Below are 22652 nucleotides of genomic sequence, written 5' to 3'. Positions count from 1 at the left end.
TTGAAGACAATCGGAAAACACTTCATCCAGTGCTGGACATCATTAGCCAATACTTATGTTTCCGTTTATTCAGTTTGTACAAAACTGTCTCAATTTGTTAACAGTTATTGTACTCGTCATTTTCACTCACTAAGATGCTATTTCGTTCTTTCTGGAAACCTCCGCACGATGTGTTAGGGAAGTTGGATTTTTGTATATTGCTAACATTTTCAATTAATGATGTCATGTAAATGTTGATTGATTGATTGATTTATGGGGGCTTAACGTCCTTGTTCCGGTTACTATTATAACCAACCTTAGACGTTGGTTATGTAAAATTACCCATTCTTATTATATGCTTTAATAGAGATAAACATAATCCGTTTGATGAATAATTGTATATTCTTGGATACCTGAATATAATCGACTTTCTAGATACATTTAAGTTATTAATATAAATATTCTGAAATGTTAAAATATGTATATTCAACCTTACTTCGAGATTCGTAGCATATATTGTATATTTTTTTATGATAGGTCTATATCATTAGTATGCATACACGAGCTATGTCCCTTGTCAGTTGGTCTGTTTCATATATGTGTATATATGATTATGTTTGTTTGTAATTGTAGGGTTTATAACTAGAATAAACTGAAGAAAACCATGTGAATGGTAATTTGTGGTTCTACCCCAATGACATCCTCGATACTCCAGGGGTTCCGATTACATACGATCTCTACACCTCTGGACTATTTCATAGCAAAACTGGAGGCAAACGGACGGAACAGGTAATTTAGTCCTTTGATATACATCAAAAGAGCCGTATAACGGTACACTGTGGTTGACTGTGTAGCTTTGAAGTTGGGCGTCGCTCTCTCTGTAGTCTTCAAAGGAAATCTTTGCAGGCCTGTGATTGGTCAGACATTTTCTTCTGAACTGCCTTCAGTTTTACTATGAGATAGTCCAGGGGTGGATATAACGTCAGTTATGGTAACCCCTGGACACCAGTCAAATTTAAAATTTCCGACCAGCTGTTACGAAGAAGAAAAATTTGATTGTCGATGAACCACGGATGAAAAGCGATTTGAAAATTCCACCATCTGAAATGTTGCAACAGAGCAAATGTATAGCTCTAGATACATGGCATTATTGTGAAACTGCATCACCTTGTTGCACACGGAATGAACACATGAACTCAAGTTTGGTTAACATTTCATTCATTTTATTTAATGGTTAATATTATTTGCACAAAATGCTCAGATAAATAGATTATAAATAACAAAAGATATGTACGATTTTATTACTTTGATCCAAATTAAACATTTTGTTGAAACACGCAAATCATACGGTCATTTATTCAAATAGGAAACAATTTTTTAGATTTATTATAATACACATATTACACAATACTAAAGGCAAGGATTTATAAGTCCATGTCCTTGCTTAAGGTAAATACTAATTTTCAGAATAATAAAACAATATAAACAATAGTTATTGACAAACGAATTTTACATCATTCTTGAAATGAAGTCCCTTGTTGTTTAAATACAGATATACCACTAAAAATGAAAAAAATTTTTCATGTACAATAGCAGTAGCATTAGAAACAAAGGCATGAGATTAATGATCCTTGTTGTAATTCAAGTTTAAAATTTAGCTTCCATTTAATAAATATTTCTCCTACTTTTTCATGCAATTTGTAAATTTCAAACAACATGGTTATATTTGGTATCAAAATAATCATAAAGTACAATTGTATATACTAATCATTATTTAAAATCAAACAAAATTCTGTTGTATGTTTTGAATTTCAATCAATATTTTCTCAGCAATGACCAGTACTGTAAGTTTCATATGCTGATAAACTTATATATCTCTTATTTCTTTTTTAATTTCATATAAATATTTCATTACTTTAGACCACATTCTGAAGTATACACATATTTCACATTCTTAATTATCTTAATTATGATGATGAAATAAAAAGCAATACATTTTTAGTTGCATGTATTATATTCAAACTTAAAGGCCCACTACCTTTCCCGGACAAAATTCAAAGGTTTTTAAAAAAAACATTAATAGCATAAGATGAGATTATAACATTAAACATATGCAAGGTTTCCTGTGTAATATATGAGCGAGATTCATTTTGCTGTTCTTCCTTCTGGCACAGTGATTAGTCTTCTACCGGTCGCCATACAGTATTTAGGGCAACGGGGGCGGGGGAAAACATAAGACGACCCGCGTTATGAAAATTAACATTTTATTTATTGTACGGCAAGTTAATAACTTTTGTGACTCAATAAAATTATCGATCTCGTTGTACATTCCCATTTGAAAAATTAAAAGCCTTTTCGGACAGGTAGTGGGCCTTTAATAAGAATCAGATATGTAACAAAAAATGAAATAGATCCCAGAGGGATTCTTTTGTTGCCCACAAAAGAATATGTCAGACAATAGAAAGAGAGATCTTTTCTCTTATTTTCTTATTTTCCCTTTTCCTTTGAAGTATTTAATACACATAGGTAAACTTCACAATAAGTATTTTGAACTGCTTAGCAGAATACACAAAAAATGTCAAATCTAATATGGCCATTATCTGCAATGTTTTAGATTTGTTATAAAATGGATATGCGGAACTAAGACCTGCAAATAGATTATGCAAATTTAATTTGAGGAAGCTAGACCTCTTTAGTACTTTTGGCCGTCTTGTTGTCTGCTACACATCCCAAATATATATTTTTGGATAAGTAAGGCCCACAGTAAGCATACAAATCAAATTTGAGACCGATCCTTTTAGTACGTTCCGAGATATAAAGATAATAAAATTCAACAGTCAAAATCCAAGATGGCTGCCTGCAGCTGTCAGCTATCTTGTTAACCGATTTTTATCAAAAATGCAATACATACAACTAGGATCCTTGGGGAATCTATATAGCAAATTTGTACTTTCGGAGAAATATAGCGTAAAGGCCAGACGGAACGACGGGTCACAAATGAAAGATGATTTGAATAGATTACACAAAGGGAGCTAGACTTCACATTAAGTCATTTGAAACTTCACATTGTTATCTTAGCTTAGCAGGAACATCAACATGCTTCAATTGATGGTATAATATTGCAAATATCTGCCATATTTTGTTTGGATTTGTTCCAAAATGAATGTGTAGAACTCAGGATCATGAAGACGCTACAATTCTGACTTCAGCAAAATAGACCTCTACAGTACTTTCTGAGAAAGTAACAAAATTCAAGATGGCCACTCAGTCATTACGGTATGTTTCCTTTTCATTCTCAAAATGACAATCTATAAAGGACTAGAATGAAAATGAAACAACTAGTTTGTCATCTTATTATATATTTAACTGTATACAAAGTTTCATAAAACTCAGTAAATATCTTTAGTTATCATGTTCATAAGGTCAAACAATACTTATTATTGCAAATCCGGACTCAAACTCTACGTAGCTTTCTACAATTATTTTCAAAACGTATTCCAATATTGGTGGCTCTAAAGAAAACACATGTTGGGATATTTTAAGCTCGGAAAATGTGGTAGGATCAACAGCAGAAATGGATACAGTTTTCTTTTTACTCAAACGCCTCATCATCACTGGAATCTGATTCTGGTGATCGCTCGCGAGTCAGATGGTTGATACGGCTCAGACTTTCCTGGAGCAGACGTAGGTGGCTGTCACTTGGGGTGTCCACTCTATCCATCTTTGGTGGGCGATTTTCATCCGATACTGGACGTAGTTTTACACCAAGTTTGATCATACCAAAGATCTGTGACATCGGGCTCCCTCCATCTGAATAAAAATAAAAGAGGAATAAGAGATGAATGTCTGCCCCTCCCACATATAAAGTAAAATGGGACAAAATAGGACATATGATTGTACAAAGAACACTATTGTCACACACCCCCCCCTCCTTTTCATGGTGGAACCATAAAGAATACATGTAATATTATTTTAATACTGAGGACCTTTAAGATCAAAAGAAAATTGAAACTTGAACTTTAAGTCATCGCATAATACAGACAATGGCAATTAGGGTCATTTTCGTTCATTTGGAACAACCAGTTCGACCGTTTGTTAAAGTCAGTTTAAGTCATTATTTCAAGTATAAATCCTGGCAGACCTGTAGTTTTTTATACAGGCCTGAGAGGGTTTTGTCAAGGCTCGTCTAAAAATAATACAAAACCACCAGGTCCATCTTTAATTCATAAACTTACAACAAGGTCCACCCAGTCAAACCGTATAATCAGGGGCATGTGGTATTGACGGTCAAATAACAAACCTTGATATGTTACAATAGACCAACTTTGATCAAAATTGATCCAAAAGCTAATGAGCCATTTTACATAAACAGTTGGTACCCTAAGAACCATTTTCGACCTCACTTTAAATGTTTTTATTACTTACAACATGCATGCATAAACATCAAACAGTTGCAATAAGACTACATATGTACTTTTAGGAACTTTTGGAAAGTGTACTGCATAGCAACGAACCTAGCAACCTGTAAATGTATTTTTTTCCAACTTTATTTTATTTTGATCATATGACAACATTGGCAGAAGTTGTGTATGTCTTCAAGATGATGACTTGATAATCTAAAATTTAATTCATATATTGATGATGGCGGCTGTGGTGGCCATCATGAATTTTGAATCAACTTGAAAAATAACAACATTAAGGTTGGACTGTATGTCAGGATAAAGTTTCGGCTAAATAACAATGGTAAACTTAAAATGTATGACACATTGTTTTGTCGTAATTTATATATAATACCCATTGTTGAGATCAAATCTTTTTACCTAAAGTTAAAACTTTTATACCTCTCTTACATTGAATGAAGGTCAAGGTCATTCATATCAACAAACTTTGCAGTCCTTCATCCAAGCATGCTTCAGGACCAATATGAGTACCCTAAGCCTTTCGGTGATTGAGAAGTTGTTTGATGGAAAAGTTTGCCCACATCGGATGGCACACAACCTTCTGGTCAGATAACCCAAGGACTAACCAGCTCGATGGCTGTATGGCGATGTAATATATGTAACTAGGAATATTGAGTGGATGACTTATACCCCAAATGCACAAATTTAGTAATATCTCCACTTGTAGGGAACATTGCAGACCCCTATATAGTTTACTCAATTTGCTATATGTCAGAGTCCTGTGTACCAAATTTTATCAAAATCTGTCAAGTAGTTTAGGAGTTCGCAGAACAAAGTTGTGTCTATACAGACAGAGAGACAGAAAGACACATGAACAGATGGTCGGACATCCCGATTCCAGTATACTCCCCCTTAACTTTGTTGTGGGGGTATAATTTTAAAATGACTTCCAAGATAGCTGTATGCCAATGTAATAATTAAGGACTCACCGGATGGTCTTTTTGGTGTATGTTTTCTCTCTGATGATGGCTTTAACCTCTCAAGGCCCCCAACTATAGCATTCAAGTCCAGAGTGGTTGCTGATTCCTTTTTATCCTCTACTTTGATGGTTTTATCCTTTTTTAATATAATAGGTAAGGCTGTGGGAGGGGGAGGAGGTGGGGGAGGAGGAGGTGGTGGTGGGGGTGGGGCACCGCCTGGGGGAGGAGGAGGGGGTGGAGGTGTGGCACTGCCTGGAGGAAGAGGTGGGGCGGGGGCAAATGAAGGGGGTGGGGTTGGCACTGCAGTGTTTTGTTGTGATGGCTGTGAAACTATAGATAGATCATTGTTGTTTTCCCCTGATGTGTATATATGAACAGGTATATCACCATCCACAGTGTCATTTCGGTTTTGTGAGAGTGAACGACGGGGCTTGGGTTTTGGGTGATCAGTTGTCTTCACAGCACTAGGAGAGGGAGGTTTGATGGTCTTTTGAGAATTGGTGAGAGGTTTCTTTTTCACAAAGGTTTTATTTGAATCGGGTGAGCCCGTCTCATCAATAGGCTTTAAATGCCTTTTACTGGGTGGCTGGTATCGTGGTGGTTTTATCGTCTCTGGTGTCGGATATTTCTGAAAGAAATATGAAAATATCAATTAAGTGGTTCTGTTGATTTATCATAATGTCTTTTAGTTTAAAAGATGCTCCACCGCTGACAAATGGTATTTTTTCACTATCAAAAACAGGAACAGACGATTTAGTATTTTTCTTCAGTTACAAAAGTTACTTACTTTACACCATTATACCATTGAAAAAATTGAGCTTCTAATTTTACTACAAGTTAAAAATATGAAAAATAATTAATTGCATCCCAAAAAAAATTCTGTGGCACTCTATCCTACGGTATATGGAATGAAGTATACTGATAGTGCATACACCGAAGGCGAAATAAATTATTTAATTTTGTTTTTTGTGTAAATTAGGCATATATATACAAGATTAAACACCAATTATTGTTCAAATGATGAATATCATTTATGCTCTGTCGGCGGTGGAGCATCTTTAACATGATATCAAGCAAAACTTTGTAACGGTTAAATGTAAAAATTAAGTTTATCAAGAATATCATATGACGCAATATCTTAATGAAGATGAACTTGACGTAGTCCAGTCTGATATTTGGCTTGTATTCATACGTCATTGCATTTACACTGATTTGAATGTAATTCCAGCTCCATTGACTATATAGGGATACAAATATACATACAAATTTGTGATTCTTTATCCTATCGATGGCCTTCCGTCTCTGCTCCTGTACAAAGTCCTGTTTTTTGTTCTCTATTTCTTTCTTTTGATCTCTTTTCTGAAAGAGAAAATCATATAACAAGTTTCACTTGAATTCAGTAGTTGTTTGGACTGATGGTCATATTTATAATGAACATAAATGATACCTTTTTATTCGTTTCAGAGGTCAGTACCTTTAGCAATTAAGACATTAAGTTTCCTTGTTCTAAGCTATAAAACCGAAATTCCTTTCACAAGTCATTTACAAATACATGTAATACTGTATTTGACCCAATAATCAACCATGTCCCTTTAAGCACCCCTCCCATTTTTGAGGCCTCAATTTTAATTGCCCGGGCCTGAACCAAAAAGTTTGCAATAATTTTGTCTTACTAAGCACCTTTTCATTTTTTAAACGCCCTGGGCGCGTATTGGGTTGAATATGGTATGTTAATCTAAATTTGCATGAAGAAGAAGAATGATAGACACATGTAGGCATTTTTGAGTCATTAAAGCATTGGTTACCATCTGAACTGAGTGATGTTGATTAAATGTATCAATCTGCTCCATTCTCTTCTGGTCCTTATCCTTCTTCTTTGATTCGAGATTGGTCTGTTAATGGAGAAAACCTTGTTCATATAATATTGTACAGATTGTTAACAGAGAAAAACTTGTTCATATAATATTGTACAGATTGTTAACAGAGAAAAACTTGTTCATATAATATTGTACAGATTGTTAACAGAGAAAAACTTGTTCATATAATATTGTATAGATTGTTAACATAGAAAAACTTGTTCACATAATATTGTATAGATTGTTAACATAGAAAACCTTGTTCATATAATATTGTATAGATTGTTAACAGAGAAAAACTTGTTCACATAATATTGTACAGATTGTTAACAGAGAAAAACTTGTTCACATAATATTGTATAGATTGTTAACAGAGAAAAACTTGTTCACATAATATTGTATAGTTATTGTTCAATATATTGTAAGATTGTTAACAGAGAAAACCTTGTTCATATAATATTGTAAGATTGTAACATAGTTATATGTATGATTGTAAAGAGAAAACCTTGTTCATATAATATTGTATAGATTGTTAACAGAGAAAAACTTGTTCACATAATATTGTACAGATTGTTAACATAGAAAACCTTGTTCACATAATATTGTATAGATTGTTAACATAGAAAAACTTGTTCAAAACTTGTCATATATTGTATAGATTGTTAACAGAGAAAAACTTGTTCACATAATATTGTATAGATTGTTAACATAGAAAACCTTGTTCACATAATATTGTATAGATTGTTAACAGAGAAAAACTTGTTCACATAATATTGTACAGATTAGTAATGGAGAAAAACTTGTTCACATAATATTGTATAGATTGTTAACAGAGAAAAACTTGTTCATATAATATTGTATAGATTGTTAACAGAGAAAAACTTGTTCACATAATATTGTATAGATTGTTAACAGAGAAAAACCTTGTTCACATAATATTGTATAGATTGTTAACAAACAAGAAAACCTTGTTCACATAATATTGTATAGATTGTTAACATAGAAAACCTTGTTCACATAATATTGTATAGATTGTTAACATAGAAAACCTTGTTCACATAATATTGTATAGATTGTTAACATAGAAAACCTTGTTCATATAATATTGTACAGATTGTTAACATAGAAAACCTTGTTCACATAATATTGTATAGATTGTTAACAGAGAAAACTTGTTCATATAATATTGTATAGATTGTTAACAGAGAAAACCTTGTTCACATAATATTGTATAGATTGTTAACATAGAAAACCTTGTTCATATAATATTGTATAGATTGTTAACATAGAAAACCTTGTTCACATAATATTGTATAGATTGTTAACATAGAAAACCTTGTTCACATAATATTGTATAGATTGTTAACATAGAAAAACTTGTTCACATAATATTGTATAGATTGTTAACATTGTTCATATAATATTGTATAGATTGTTATAACAGAGAAAACCTTGTTCACATAATATTGTATAGATTGTTAACAGAGAAAAACCTTGTTCATATAATATTGTATAGATTGTTAACAAGAAAACCTTGTTCATATAATATTGTATAGATTGTTAACATAGAAAAACTTGTTCATATAATATTGTATAGATTGTTAACAGAGAAAAACTTGTTCATATAATATTGTACAGATTGTTAACAGAGAAAAACTTGTTCATATAATATTGTATAGATTGTTAACATAGAAAAACTTGTTCATATAATATTGTACAGATTGTTAACATAGAAAAACTTGTTCACATAATATTGTACAGATTGTTAACATAGAAAAACTTGTTCACATAATATTGTACAGATTGTTAACATAGAAAAACTTGTTCACATAATATTGTATAGATTGTTAACATAGAAAAACTTGTTCATATAATATTGTACAGATTGTTAACATAGAAAAACTTGTTCATATAATATTGTACAGATTGTTAACAGAGAAAAACTTGTTCATATAATATTGTATAGATTGTTAACAGAGAAAAACTTGTTCATATAATATTGTATAGATTGTTAACATAGAAAAACTTGTTCATATAATATTGTATAGATTGTTAACATAGAAAAACTTGTTCATATAATATTGTATAGATTGTTAACATAGAAAAACTTGTTCATATAATATTGTATAGATTGTTAACAGAGAAAAACTTGTTCATATAATATTGTATAGATTGTTAACAGAGAAAAACTTGTTCATATAATATTGTATAGATTGTTAACAGAGAAAAACTTGTTCATATAATATTGTATAGATTGTTAACAGAGAAAACTTGTTCATATAATATTGTATAGATTGTTAACAGAGAAAAAACTTGTTCATATAATATTGTATAGATTGTTAACATAGAAAAACTTGTTCATATAATATTGTATAGATTGTTAACAGAGAAAAACTTGTTCATATAATATTGTATAGATTGTTAACATAGAAAAACTTGTTCATATAATATTGTACAGATTGTTAACAGAGAAAAACTTGTTCATATAATATTGTACAGATTGTTAACAGAGAAAAACTTGTTCATATAATATTGTATAGATTGTTAACATAGAAAAACTTGTTCATATAATATTGTACAGATTGTTAACATAGAAAAACTTGTTCATATAATATTGTACAGATTGTTAACATAGAAAAACTTGTTCATATAATATTGTACAGATTGTTAACATACTTGAGAAAAAACTTGTTCATATAATATTGTACAGATTGTTAACATAGAAAAACTTGTTCATATAATATTGTACAGATTGTTAACATAGAAAAACTTGTTCATATAATATTGTACAGATTGTTAACAGAGAAAAACTTGTTCATATAATATTGTACAGATTGTTAACAGAGAAAAACTTGTTCATATAATATTGTATAGATTGTTAACATAGAAAAACTTGTTCATATAATATTGTACAGATTGTTAACATAGAAAAACTTGTTCATATAATATTGTATATTGTTAACAGAGAAAACTTGTTCATATAATATTGTACAGATTGTTAACAAGAAAAACTTGTTCATATAATATTGTATAGATTGTTAACATAGAAAAACTTGTTCATATAATATTGTACAGATTGTTAACATAGAAAAACTTGTTCATATAATATTGTATAGATTGTTAACATAGAAAAACTTGTTCATATAATATTGTATAGATTGTTAACATAGAAAAACTTGTTCATATAATATTGTATAGATTGTTAACATAGAAAAACTTGTTCATATAATATTGTACAGATTGTTAACACAGAAAAACTTGTTCATATAATATTGTATAGATTGTTAACACAGAAAAACTTGTTCATATAATATTGTACAGATTGTTAACACAGAAAAACTGTTCAAATATGTATCATTGTTCATATAATATTGTATAGATTGTTAACACAGAAAAACTTGTTCATATAATATTGTATAGATTGTTAACACAGAAAAACTTGTTCATATAATATTGTATAGATTGTTAACACAGAAAAACTTGTTCATATAATATTGTATAGATTGTTAACACAGAAAAACTTGTTCATATAATATTGTATAGATTGTTAACACAGAAAAACTTGTTCATATAATATTGTAAGATTGTTAACAGAAAACTTGTTCATATAATATTGTATAGATTGTTAACACAGAAAAACTTGTTCAAAATATTGTTCATATAATATTGTATAGATTGTTAACACAGAAAAACTTGTTCATATAATATTGTATAGATTGTTAACACAGAAAAACTTGAAAACTTCATATATTTGTAGATTGTAACACAAAATAATATATTGTAAGATTGTTAACACAGAAAAACTTGTTCATATAATATTGTATAGATTGTTAACACAGAAAAACTTGTTCATATAATATTGTATAGATTGTTAACACAGAAAAACTTGTTCATATAATATTGTATAGATTGTTAACACAGAAAAACTTGTTCATATAATATTGTATAGATTGTTAACAAGAAAAATGTTCATATAATATGTAAGATTGTTAACACAGAAAAACTTGTTCATATAAATTGTATAGATTGTTAACAAGAAAAACTTGTTCATTAATATTGTATAACACAGAAAAACTTGTTCATATAATATTGTATAGATTGTTAACACAGAAAAACTTGTTCATATAATATTGTATAGATTGTTAACAGAGAAAAACTTGTTCATATTGTTCATATAATATGTATAGATTGTTAACAGAGAAAAACTTGTTCATATAATATTGTATAGATTGTTAACAGAGAAAAACTTGTTCACATAATATTGTATAGATTAGTAATGGAGAAAACCTTGTTCACATAATATTGTATAGATTAGTAATGGAGAAAACCTTGTTCACATAATATTGTACAGATTGTAATAACAGAGAAAAACTTGTTCATATAATATTGTACAGATTGTTAACAGAGAAAAACTTGTTCATATAATATTGTATAGATTGTTAACATAGAAAAACTTGTTCATATAATATTGTATAGATTGTTAAAGAGAAAAAACTTGTTCATATAATATTGTACAGATTATTAACAGAGAAAAACTTGTTCATATAATATTGTATAGATAAGTAATGGAGAAAACCTTGTTCACATAATATTGTATAGATAAGTAATGGAGAAAACCTTGTTCACATAATATTGTATAGATTAGTAATGGAGAAAACCTTGTTCACATAATATTGTATAGATAAGTAATGGAGAAAACCTTGTTCATATAATGTTGTACTGATTGTTAACATAGAAAAACTTGTTCATATACATATAATATTATACAGAACTATTAGACTTGCGAATTGCAGTACTCTCTTTTTCAGTACACAACTCACTGCCAACAAAAGAAGGAATTTAGTGAATTAATAACAATTTATTTATCAATAAAACCTCAACACTAAAGCAAGAGAAAACACAAGAGGTTCATGGGCCTTAACGGTCATCTGACTATTGACACAATACAACATAATCAAAGTATACAGTAGGGGCAAAACTCTTTGGATCAATACAAAAGTATCACATACCAACAACAATTAATTAAGGCAATGTTAAGTGACGTTAGAAGTTTCTGATTTAATATTTGATTACTGTGACCTTGATCAGAAGTCGTTTAAAGATATAAGCCTTTTTGAACCCTGTTACTTTGATTGGAGGTCAAGGTCATTCATTTGAACAAACTTGGTGGTCATTCATCCAATTATTGTACACGCCCAATAGCAGTTCCCTAGGGCTCTTATTTATTGAAAAGTAGTTTAAAGATTTTAGCCTTTTCGACCCCTGTGACCTTGAATGCAGGTAAAGATCATTCATTTAAACAGACTAGGTAGCCCTTCCTATGTATGACATATCACAAAACTCAACTCATTGATGGCTGACTCATACCTTCATATTTCTGATTTTTGCTCGCCGTTTCTGGATAGACATCCGTTTTGCGTTGATCTTGACGACTCTGGGATCAAGTTTTTTTCCTGGTGCACCAGACTCGTCAGGACTCATCTCCTTAACATCCTCCACTGCATCATAGAACACAACCTCATCTTCTTTGTCTGGAAGATAAAAATACACCAACATCAGAGAACACAACCTCATCTTCCTTGTCTGGAAGATAAAAATACATCAACATCATAGAATACAACCTCATCTTCTTTGTCTGTAAGATAAATATACACCAACATCATAGAACTCAACCTCATCTTCCTTGTCTGTAAGATAAATATACACCAACATCATAGAACACAACCTCATCTTCTTTGTCTGGAAGATAAAAATACACCAACATCATAGAACACAACCTCATCTTCTTTGTCTGGAAGATAAATATACACCAACATCATAGAACACAACCTCATCTTCTTTGTCTGGAAGATAAATATACACCAACATCATAGAACACAACCTCATCTTCCTTGTCTGGAAGATAAATATACACCAACATCATAGAACACAACCTCATCTTCCTTGTCTGGAAGATAAAAATACACCAACATCATAGAACACAACCTCATCTTCTTTGTCTGTAAGATAAAAATACACCAACATCATAGAACACAACCTCATCTTCCTTGTCTGTAAGATAAATATACACCAACATCATAGAACACAACCTCATCTTCCTTGTCTGGAAGATAAATATACACCAACATCATAGAACACAACCTCATCTTCCTTGTCTGTAAGATAAATATACACCAACATCATAGAACACAACCTCATCTTCCTTGTCTGGAAGATAAATATACACCAACATCATAGAACACAACCTCATCTTCCTTGTCTGTAAGATAAATATACACCAACATCATAGAACACAACCTCATCTTCCTTGTCTGGAAGATAAATATACACCAACATCATAGAACACAACCTCATCTTCCTTGTCTGGAAGATAAATAATACACCAACATCATAGAACACAACCTCATCTTCCTTGTCTGGAAGATAAAAATACACCAACATCATAGAACACAACCTCATCTTCCTTGTCTGTAAGATAAATATACACCAACATCATAGAACACAACCTCATCTTCTTTGTCTGGAAGATAAATATACACCAACATCATATAACACAACCTCATCTTCCTTGTCTGGAAGATAAAAATACACCAACATCATAGAACACAACCTCATCTTCTTTGTCTGGAAGATAAAAATACACCAACATCATAGAACACAACCTCATCTTCTTTGTCTGGAAGATAAATATACACCAACATCATAGAACACAACCTCATCTTCCTTGTCTGGAAGACAAATATACACCAACATCATAAAACAGGTCCAATATTATCTTCTTTGTCTGTAAGATAAATATACACAAACATCATAGAACACAACCTCATCTTCTTTGTCTGTAAGATAAAAATACACCAACATCATAGAACACAACCTCATCTTCTTTGTCTGGAAGATAAATATACACCAACATCATAGAACACAACCTCATCTTCTTTGTCTGGAAGATAAATATACACCAACATCATAGAACACAACCTCATCTTCTTTGTCTGGAAGATAAATATACACCAACATCATAGAACACAACCTCATCTTCTTTGTCTGTAAGATAAATATACACCAACATCATAGAACACAACCTCATCTTCCTTGTCTGTAAGATAAATATACACCAACATCATAGAACACAACCTCATCTTCTTTGTCTGTAAGATAAATATACACCAACATCATAGAACACAACCTCATCATCCCTTGTCTGTAAGATAAACATACACCAACATCATAGAACACAACCTCATCTTCCTTGTCTGTAAGATAAATATACACCAACATCATAGAACACAACCTCATCTTCCTTGTCTGTAAGATAAATATACACCAACATCATAGAACACAACCTCATCTTCCTTGTCTGTAAGATAAATATACACCAACATCATAGAACACAACCTTATCTTCCTTGTCTGTAAGATAAATATATACTCACAATCATAAAACAGGTCCAATATTAGGTCTCTATGCCTCTCAGGTATTGACAAGATGTTTACAGATTGAAGACAATTCGACCACTGTGACCTTGCATGGAGATCAAGGTCAATCTTATGAACATGTTTGAGTGAAAAAGTATCTCCTCAGCGGATCGCTGACATCAACATTCAATGTCAGAAGCACGAAACACAATGAGTATAGGTTTGACATTTTTGGTCAAAACTCTCTTTCATTGCTTCTAAATTTTGTGATTTCCATTTCTAAATAAGTAAGCAAAAATCGATAGTGACCGTTTTTCTCTCTCTTCTTCCGTAGCCGTTATAGACAGGTTTGACTAAATGGTGTAGATATTAATCCACGGAGACAAATTTTCGCACATTTTCTTGCCTCATGAAATTTTCGAAAGTGAATCACAGGGGTACAGTTTCAATATCAGGCTGTACCCGGAAATTTTTGCTGGTTAAACCTGGCTGTGGTACTGCCTGATTTGCACTAAATTACATTAGATAGCATACAGATAGTATAGAAAAGTACCCCCTGATATGCATTTGCACTACCTCTCCTGAAAGATAATTAAACCCTATGACAGACTAGACCTTCTCACCAACTCCAATGCACTCCACATCTAGTCCATGTCCGAGACCTAAAGGTGAAGAACAATAGAATGTGATTACCTTTAATTTGACGTGTGATGGCCGCCAGTTGTGTCTTAGCTAGTCTGTCCTCTTCATCCAGTATATGTAACTGTTGTGTGTAGATGGAGACCTGCCAAGAATACACCCGCTCCTCCAGCACCTTCAGTTGACTCCCAGTGCCTGGATGTTCATCAATACTCGCTATCTCCTCCTTCACCTTGTCACGCTCCTGTACGAATGTCTTTCTCTGGTTCTGCAGCATCTGCAGTCTTTCTAAACTCAAATCCTCCTGTATCCTAAAATAGAAGCCATTTTTAATGTATAGTGCTAAATTTTGTAAAAGGTACTTCCAGTATCGAACTGATAAATTTCACTCAATACCGTCGAATTGCGCTTATCTATATCCATGTTAATAAATCACAATTTACAGCATGTCGGCTATCTTATTAACTGAAGAGTCCTAAAATTTCAATATGAACAACTTTAGGGCCCTCGTAGAACTTACATATAAAATTTGATAAAGATCTCTTTAGTACTTTTTAAGAAATAGTGATAACAGACTTTAACTATAAAGAATTGTTGACTGAGAGACAGACTATTGACTAAAGGCGATTTGAATAGCCCACCATCTGATGGTGGTGAACTAAAAATCAAACAAATAAGATAGGTCATAAAAGAACCAACCTAGGACATGTACTTAGCAAAAAAAGTATTGCACAAAGTAAGCCATGGGACAGTGGGACAATGAACCAAGCGACAATGCCCTATGTGACTGTGTTTGTCGCATGACGCATTGTTGTTCTTTGCTTGGCGCATTGCTGCGCTGTGGCTCTTTATTTTACTCATTGTCACACTGTCGCAAAGCACATTGTTGCTCTGTCGCATAGCTTGTTATCGCAATGTTGCTCTTCGCTTGGCGCATTGTCGAATGCAACAGTGTAACATGGCTGAAATCATCCTCCATAAGTTACCTTAATGCTTTAAATTTGATTACCCTCTATATATATATATATATAAGATATAGCTACTTACCTTAATACTTTCATCAACATTTAGTTACCTTAATAATCTTTCACGGCCAACAAGTTCAAAAGATGTTTTTCCGAACTGCTTCTCATCATGTAACATTCGGTTAACAATGGCTAAAATAGAAACAAATTACATTTGGTTAACAATGGCAAAATTAGAAACAAATAACATTCGGTTAACAATGGCTAAAATAGAAACAAATTACATTTGGTTAACAATGGCAAAATTAGAAACAAATAACATTCAAAGGCTACAACAATTGCTGAACTTGTTATGAAGTCATTGACAACAGCAATGAGCAATTTTGTCATCCCCCTACCAATTTGTCACACACCTATCATTTTGTCACCCACTACCATATTGTCACACCCTTATCATTTTGTCACCCCCTATCATTTTGTCACACCCCTATCATTTTGTCACATCCCTACCATTTTGTCACACCCCTATCATTTTGTCACACCCCTACCATTTTGTCACATCCCTACCATTTTGTCACCCCCTATCATTTTGTCACACCCTATCATTTTGTCACACCCCTATCATTTTGTCACATCCCTACCATTTTGTCACACCCCTACCATTTTGTCACACCCCTATCATTTTGTCACCCCCTACCATTTTGTCACCCCCTATCATTTGTCACATCCTTATCATTTTGTCATACCCCTATCATTAAGTCACTAACTATCATTTTGTCACACCCCTACCATTTTGTCACCCCTACCATTTTGTCACACCCCTACCATTTTGTCACACCCTTATCATTTTTGTCACCCCCTATCATTTTGTCACCCCCTACCATTTTGTCACCCCCTACCATTTTGTCACACCCCTATCATTTTTTCACTCCCTACCATTTTGTCACACCCTTATCATTTTGTCACCCCCTATCATTTTGTCACACCCTATCATTTTGTCACACCCCTATCATTTTGTCACACCCCTACCATTTTGTCACACCCTTATCATTTTGTCACACCCCTATCATTTTGTCACACCCCTATCATTTTGTCACCCCCTACCATTTTGTCACCCCCTATCATTTTGTCACACCCCTATCATTTTGTCACTCCCTACCATTTTGTCACACCCCTATCATTTTGTCACCCCCTACCATTTTGTCACACCCCTACCATTTTGTCACACCCCTACCATTTTGTCACACCCCTACCATTTTGTCACACCCCTACCATTTTGTCACACCCCTACCATTTTGTCACACCCCTACCATTTTGTCACCCCCTACCATTTTGTCACACCCCTATCATTTTGTCACACCCCTACCATTTTGTCACACCCTTACATTTTGTCACACCCCTATCATATTTTGTAACACCCCTACCATTTTGTCACCCCTTACCATTTTGTCATCCCCTATCATTTTGTCATACCCCTACCATTTTGTCACACCCCTACCATTTTGTCACACCCCTATCATTTTGTCACCCCCTACCATTTTGTCACACCCCTACCATTTTGTCACACCCCTACCATTTTGTCACCCCCTACCATTTTGTCACCCCCTATCATTTTGTCACACCCCTACCATTTTGTCACACCCTTATCATTTTGTCACACCCCTATCATTTTGTCACACCCTTACCATTTTGTCACCCCCTACCATTTTGTCACCCCCTATCATTTTGTCACACCCCTACCATTTTGTCACACCCCTATCATTTTGTCACCCCCCCTACCATTTTTTCACCCCCTATCATTTGTCACACCCTACCATTTTGTCACACCCCTACCATTTTGTCACCCCCTACCATTTTGTCACACCCCTACCATTTTGTCACACCCCTACCATTTTGTCACACCCCTACCATTTTGTCACCCCCCTACCATTTTTTCACCCCCTATCATTTTGTCACACCCCTACCATTTTGTCACCCCCTACCATTTTGTCACCCCCTATCATTTTGTCACACCCCTACCATTTTGTCACCCCCCTACCATTTTGTCACACCCCTACCATTTTGTCACACCCCTACCATTTTGTCACACCCCTACCATTTTGTCACACCCCTACCATTTTGTCATGCCCCTACCATTTTGTCACCCCCTACCATTTTGTCACATCCCTACCATTTTGTCACACCCTTATCATTTTGTCACACCCCTATCATTTTGTCACCCCCTACCATTTTGTCACACCCCTATCATTTTGTCACACCCCTACCATTTTGTCACACCCCTACCATTTTGTCACCCCCTACCATTTTGTCACATCCCTACCATTTTGTCACCCCCTACCATTTTGTCACATCCTTATCATTTTGTAACACCCCTACCATTTTGTAACCCCTTACCATTTTGTCATCCCCTATCATTTTGTCATACCCCTACCATTTTGTCACCCCCTATCATTTTGTCACACCCCTATCATTTTGTCACACCCTACAATTTTGTCATGCCCCTACCATTTTGTCACACACCTACCATTTTGTCACCCCCTACCATTTTGTCATACCCCTACCATTTTGTCACACCCCTATCATTTTGTCACACCCCTACCATTTTGTCACACCCCTTATCATTTTGTCACACCCCTATCATTTTGTCACCCCCTATCATTTTGTCACATCCTTACCATTTTGTCACACCCCCTACCATTTTGTCACACACCTACCATTTTGTCACCCCCTACGATTTTGTCACATCCCTACCATTTTGTCACATCCCTACCATTTTGCCATGCCCATACCATTTTGTCAAATCCCTACCATTTTGTCACACACCTACCATTTTGTCACACCCTTACCATTTTTTCACACCCATACCATTTTGTCACATCCCTACCATTTTGTCATGCCCATACCATTTGTCATGCCGCTACCATTTTTTCACCCCTTCCATTTTGTCACACTCCTACCATTTTGTCACATCCCTTCCATTTTGTGGACTGACTGACTGTTAAGGCAATTAATATAGGGGATAAAATTGGCAGTGTCATAATTACCTTGGTAAAACTCACAGGTTCTTGAGTAATATTCAATGTAAGTTTTCTGGATGTTATCTAAAGCTTCTTCATAATGTCCTTGCCATTCTGTAAACATGGCTCCATATTCACGCTTGATTCTATCACCAACATCTGGATTTTGAAGGAAACTTTTTGCCTCTGTCACATTGCTATAGGCGATCTCACGAAGATCAAGAAAAGGCTGTAATACATAGTTGTAATAAGCAGACAGTGCCACATTCAATCTGAACATGGCATCGTCTTCTTGTTTATAAACATCTCCCATCTCATGCATATTTGTAGCGTTCTTTCTCATAAATATCACAGTTTCTAATTCATCTTCTGCTCTGGCAATTTCATCCAGGTACCCCTGACGACGAAGTTCACTTATATTTTCAAAATATTCCTCAGATGTATGTTCTTCAAACAGGGTCGACATAAGAAGTTTCTCCTTACAAACTTCTAAAGCCATAGTAAAGTACTCCTCCAACTGAGTACACACCATCTCGTAATCGATGGGCGCTTCCTGATAGCCTAGATATGCCCATACACTCCGAGGTTCTTCCGGAAGGTAAGGGAGATAACTTTGTAGGGACGGATGAATAAGACAAAGTAATTCGTGGATGGCTCGTATTTCCTGCATGCTGAATATACCTGTGCGGCTGTCAAGGTTATTTTGGTCACTGACTACTCTGTTGTGTAGGCGACATGTGACCGCCACCTTATTACAGGCGTCGTTCCAGCAGACCAGGAAGGTCATCCGGGGAGGGATCATGGCGTCTGTAAAAGGACTGTCCTTAACAGCCACCCAGCCCTCCAAGCTGTCAATCTCATCCATATCTAGCCTCGCCATGACTGAACACAACCTTACTCTGTAGATTTGGATATTTTCATTGCTTTAGAATTTTCCATCCATCTCGGATCTTCATTTCTTCTCAAAGTCTGGAAAACAGTAATTTTGTTAATGGGGTTCTGTCAAATTCTATATATAGACACATCTGATCAGTACTCGAACAAAATATTTTCAATAAAATTAAAATAAAGTCCACGTGTTGGTTTGTTTATGGCAGCAAGTCAAAGTCCACTGTCAAAATGGTGGAAAAAGCTTAAGAACAGACCAGCCTCAAACAACCAAATAAAAAAGAATAAACATTGTATTTCTAAAAAGTTTTCTACCTAGGTACAGAATTCTGATCTATAAAGACTTCTATTTCTCAAAATAACAATAAAAAACAAAGTCAGCTATTTCATTAACATTCGTCTTAACGTGCGGTAAATGAACCAAACTTGAGAAATTCACATTTTTTCCTTCCTCAGGCCAAAAAATATCGCAACTGCTTATATATATTTTCTTTAAGAAGAGAAGTTTTGCTATCATCATAACATAATTGAATATTTCTTACTTTTTATCAGTGTTGTTTATTTTGGCGATCGTCAATTTTGTAATTAGCCATCACAAGTCTTTGGCTCTTATCAAAATTGCGAAATTGGTTAGAGAAATTTTCTTATAGGCGGAAGAAAAGTGTCAGGGTACACCACAATATGAGGGTTTCGAGATCAAACAACGACATGGGGAAAGTACAATTTAAAGAAACCCTGGTTATTATCATTCACCATGCACAAAAGAATTAGCTGATTTCAGAAATGAAAAGTGATAAATAAAAGAAGTGTCCAATTCGAGCATTGGTCAGACACAGGACCTCGTTCCTAAGGATGAGATATGTATAAGAAAGGTCACGTCTATTTACATAACATCTTTTACATATTTATCTAATCATTAGAAACGAGGCCCTGTGGGTCAGAGGAGTCTAATATGAGGAATGGGTAGACAAAAAATGAAGCTAAATGACTGATGAATGGTAGATAGCTATATATATTATAGGCTATGATGTAGAATAGGATGTGTACAAAAATAGTAAAAATGTCAACTAGATCTACAACAAAATAACAAAAACATGACGAAATATATAAAGTTACCGAGCACTGGTAGTGACCGAACACTAGCTGAGTCTTAGACAGTGATGTTTTACTGTATAAATGTCAAAAACTACGTCGTTGTTCACTTGGCAGGCAAAACGCTGTTTTATTATAATTCCGAGAATACAAACGTGATCCCGATATATGTTATTGAAGATTGAAGTAAGTAGAAACTGCTGACGTTACCTGCTGTTACGTGTGACTGAAGTGAAAGTTGATTTCCCGGACTCTATAAAAGCCCATCGACAATGTTTTTGTTTCGTTTTGGCAATGGCGAAGAGTCATGTGGGGCAATATGGATGTCGTAAAAAAACACGAAATCAAAACATCACAATTTATTATAGAAAAACTGCAAGTAACTATCTAGATGGAGCAACATACTACTGTATCAAACCGATTCTCATTAGACTTTGGCCTATACTAAAATGTTTGGAAAAATAAATCAGACTTTTACGACAATTAGTAAGACAAGAGGCCCAAGAGGCCTTGACGTTCACTGAGTGCTTGACTGCAATGTCGGTTCAAATCTCACCATCGGCGGATTTATTTTTAAAACATTTTTTTGTCGTATTTCAACTGTAAAAGCATTTGAATTAAAAGAGAGTTTAAACATTTTAACCTTCATATCAGAATTTTCATAAATTAATTAATTAATTTATTTATTCATTTATTTATTTTTTACTTTTTTGATAGTTCCTATATACTGTTGTAAAATTTAGAAGACAAAAATGTTACAGTACCTACATGAACCTAATGCTCCAAATTATAATTTGCTTTTCAAATTTTAAACAACAATACCAAAATTAGTTTTCCCTTACATTAGCTGCGATATTGTAGCTCAAAAGACTTTTAGACAGATAATGGTGTCGTCTTTGGAGCTACAATTAGTGTCTATTACTGCTAATGGAGCTAGAAATGATCGTACAAATCATTATTAAAACGTTTGTATGCATATTATCGTACTTGTTTTATATCACTTGCCTGCTAGGCAATAAAACTGAACCGTAATATCAAATTCACAGCGAGACATTTGTTTTTTCGCGTATAAATATGATGGCATTTTCCAAGGAAGATTATACGGCATGTCTACAAATTATGAATCTCAGACTCCCGATTATGCATGCTAGCCAACCCTCCCTATTTTGGAGGGAGACTCCCGATTTTGAACCCTTAATTTTAGCAAGTCCAAATTATTCAATATTCAAAATGTCAAAAATCTTACTATACCATCAGAAAGACCAGGTCAAAATATGCAAAAATAAATCTTTACTTTCTTCATAGAGGGTTACTAAGTATATTTTTCTTGAGGTTAAAAGTTTGAACACGTGAAATTACCCCATGGGATTTTCAAAAAGTTAGCAAGTATGATTATGAGTAGCAAAGTAGATGTTCAGAAT

General features: G+C 33.7%; 1 protein-coding gene across 1 annotated transcript; it reads right to left on the bottom strand.

The window, feature by feature from the left end:
• Positions 1-1620: 1620 nt before the first annotated feature.
• LOC138333836 (junction-mediating and -regulatory protein-like) lies at positions 1621-21545 on the bottom strand. Its single transcript, XM_069282455.1, has 9 exons — positions 21442-21545; positions 19279-20220; positions 16345-16426; positions 15324-15580; positions 12583-12746; positions 7165-7251; positions 6623-6718; positions 5369-5987; positions 1621-3789 (listed from the first exon to the last, which is right to left on the bottom strand). Exons 2-9 carry the CDS (start codon positions 20129-20131, stop codon positions 3572-3574), a joined length of 2376 nt encoding a protein of 791 aa, XP_069138556.1. The 5' UTR covers positions 20132-20220; positions 21442-21545; the 3' UTR covers positions 1621-3571.
• Positions 21546-22652: the final 1107 nt, after the last annotated feature.

Source organism: Argopecten irradians, chromosome 10 (genome assembly GCF_041381155.1).
Source record: "Argopecten irradians isolate NY chromosome 10, Ai_NY, whole genome shotgun sequence".
In the NCBI taxonomy this organism is placed as follows: domain Eukaryota; kingdom Metazoa; phylum Mollusca; class Bivalvia; order Pectinida; family Pectinidae; genus Argopecten; species Argopecten irradians.
The sequence above is the reverse complement of the archived record's forward strand: the minus strand, read 5'-3'. Positions and strand labels throughout refer to the sequence as shown.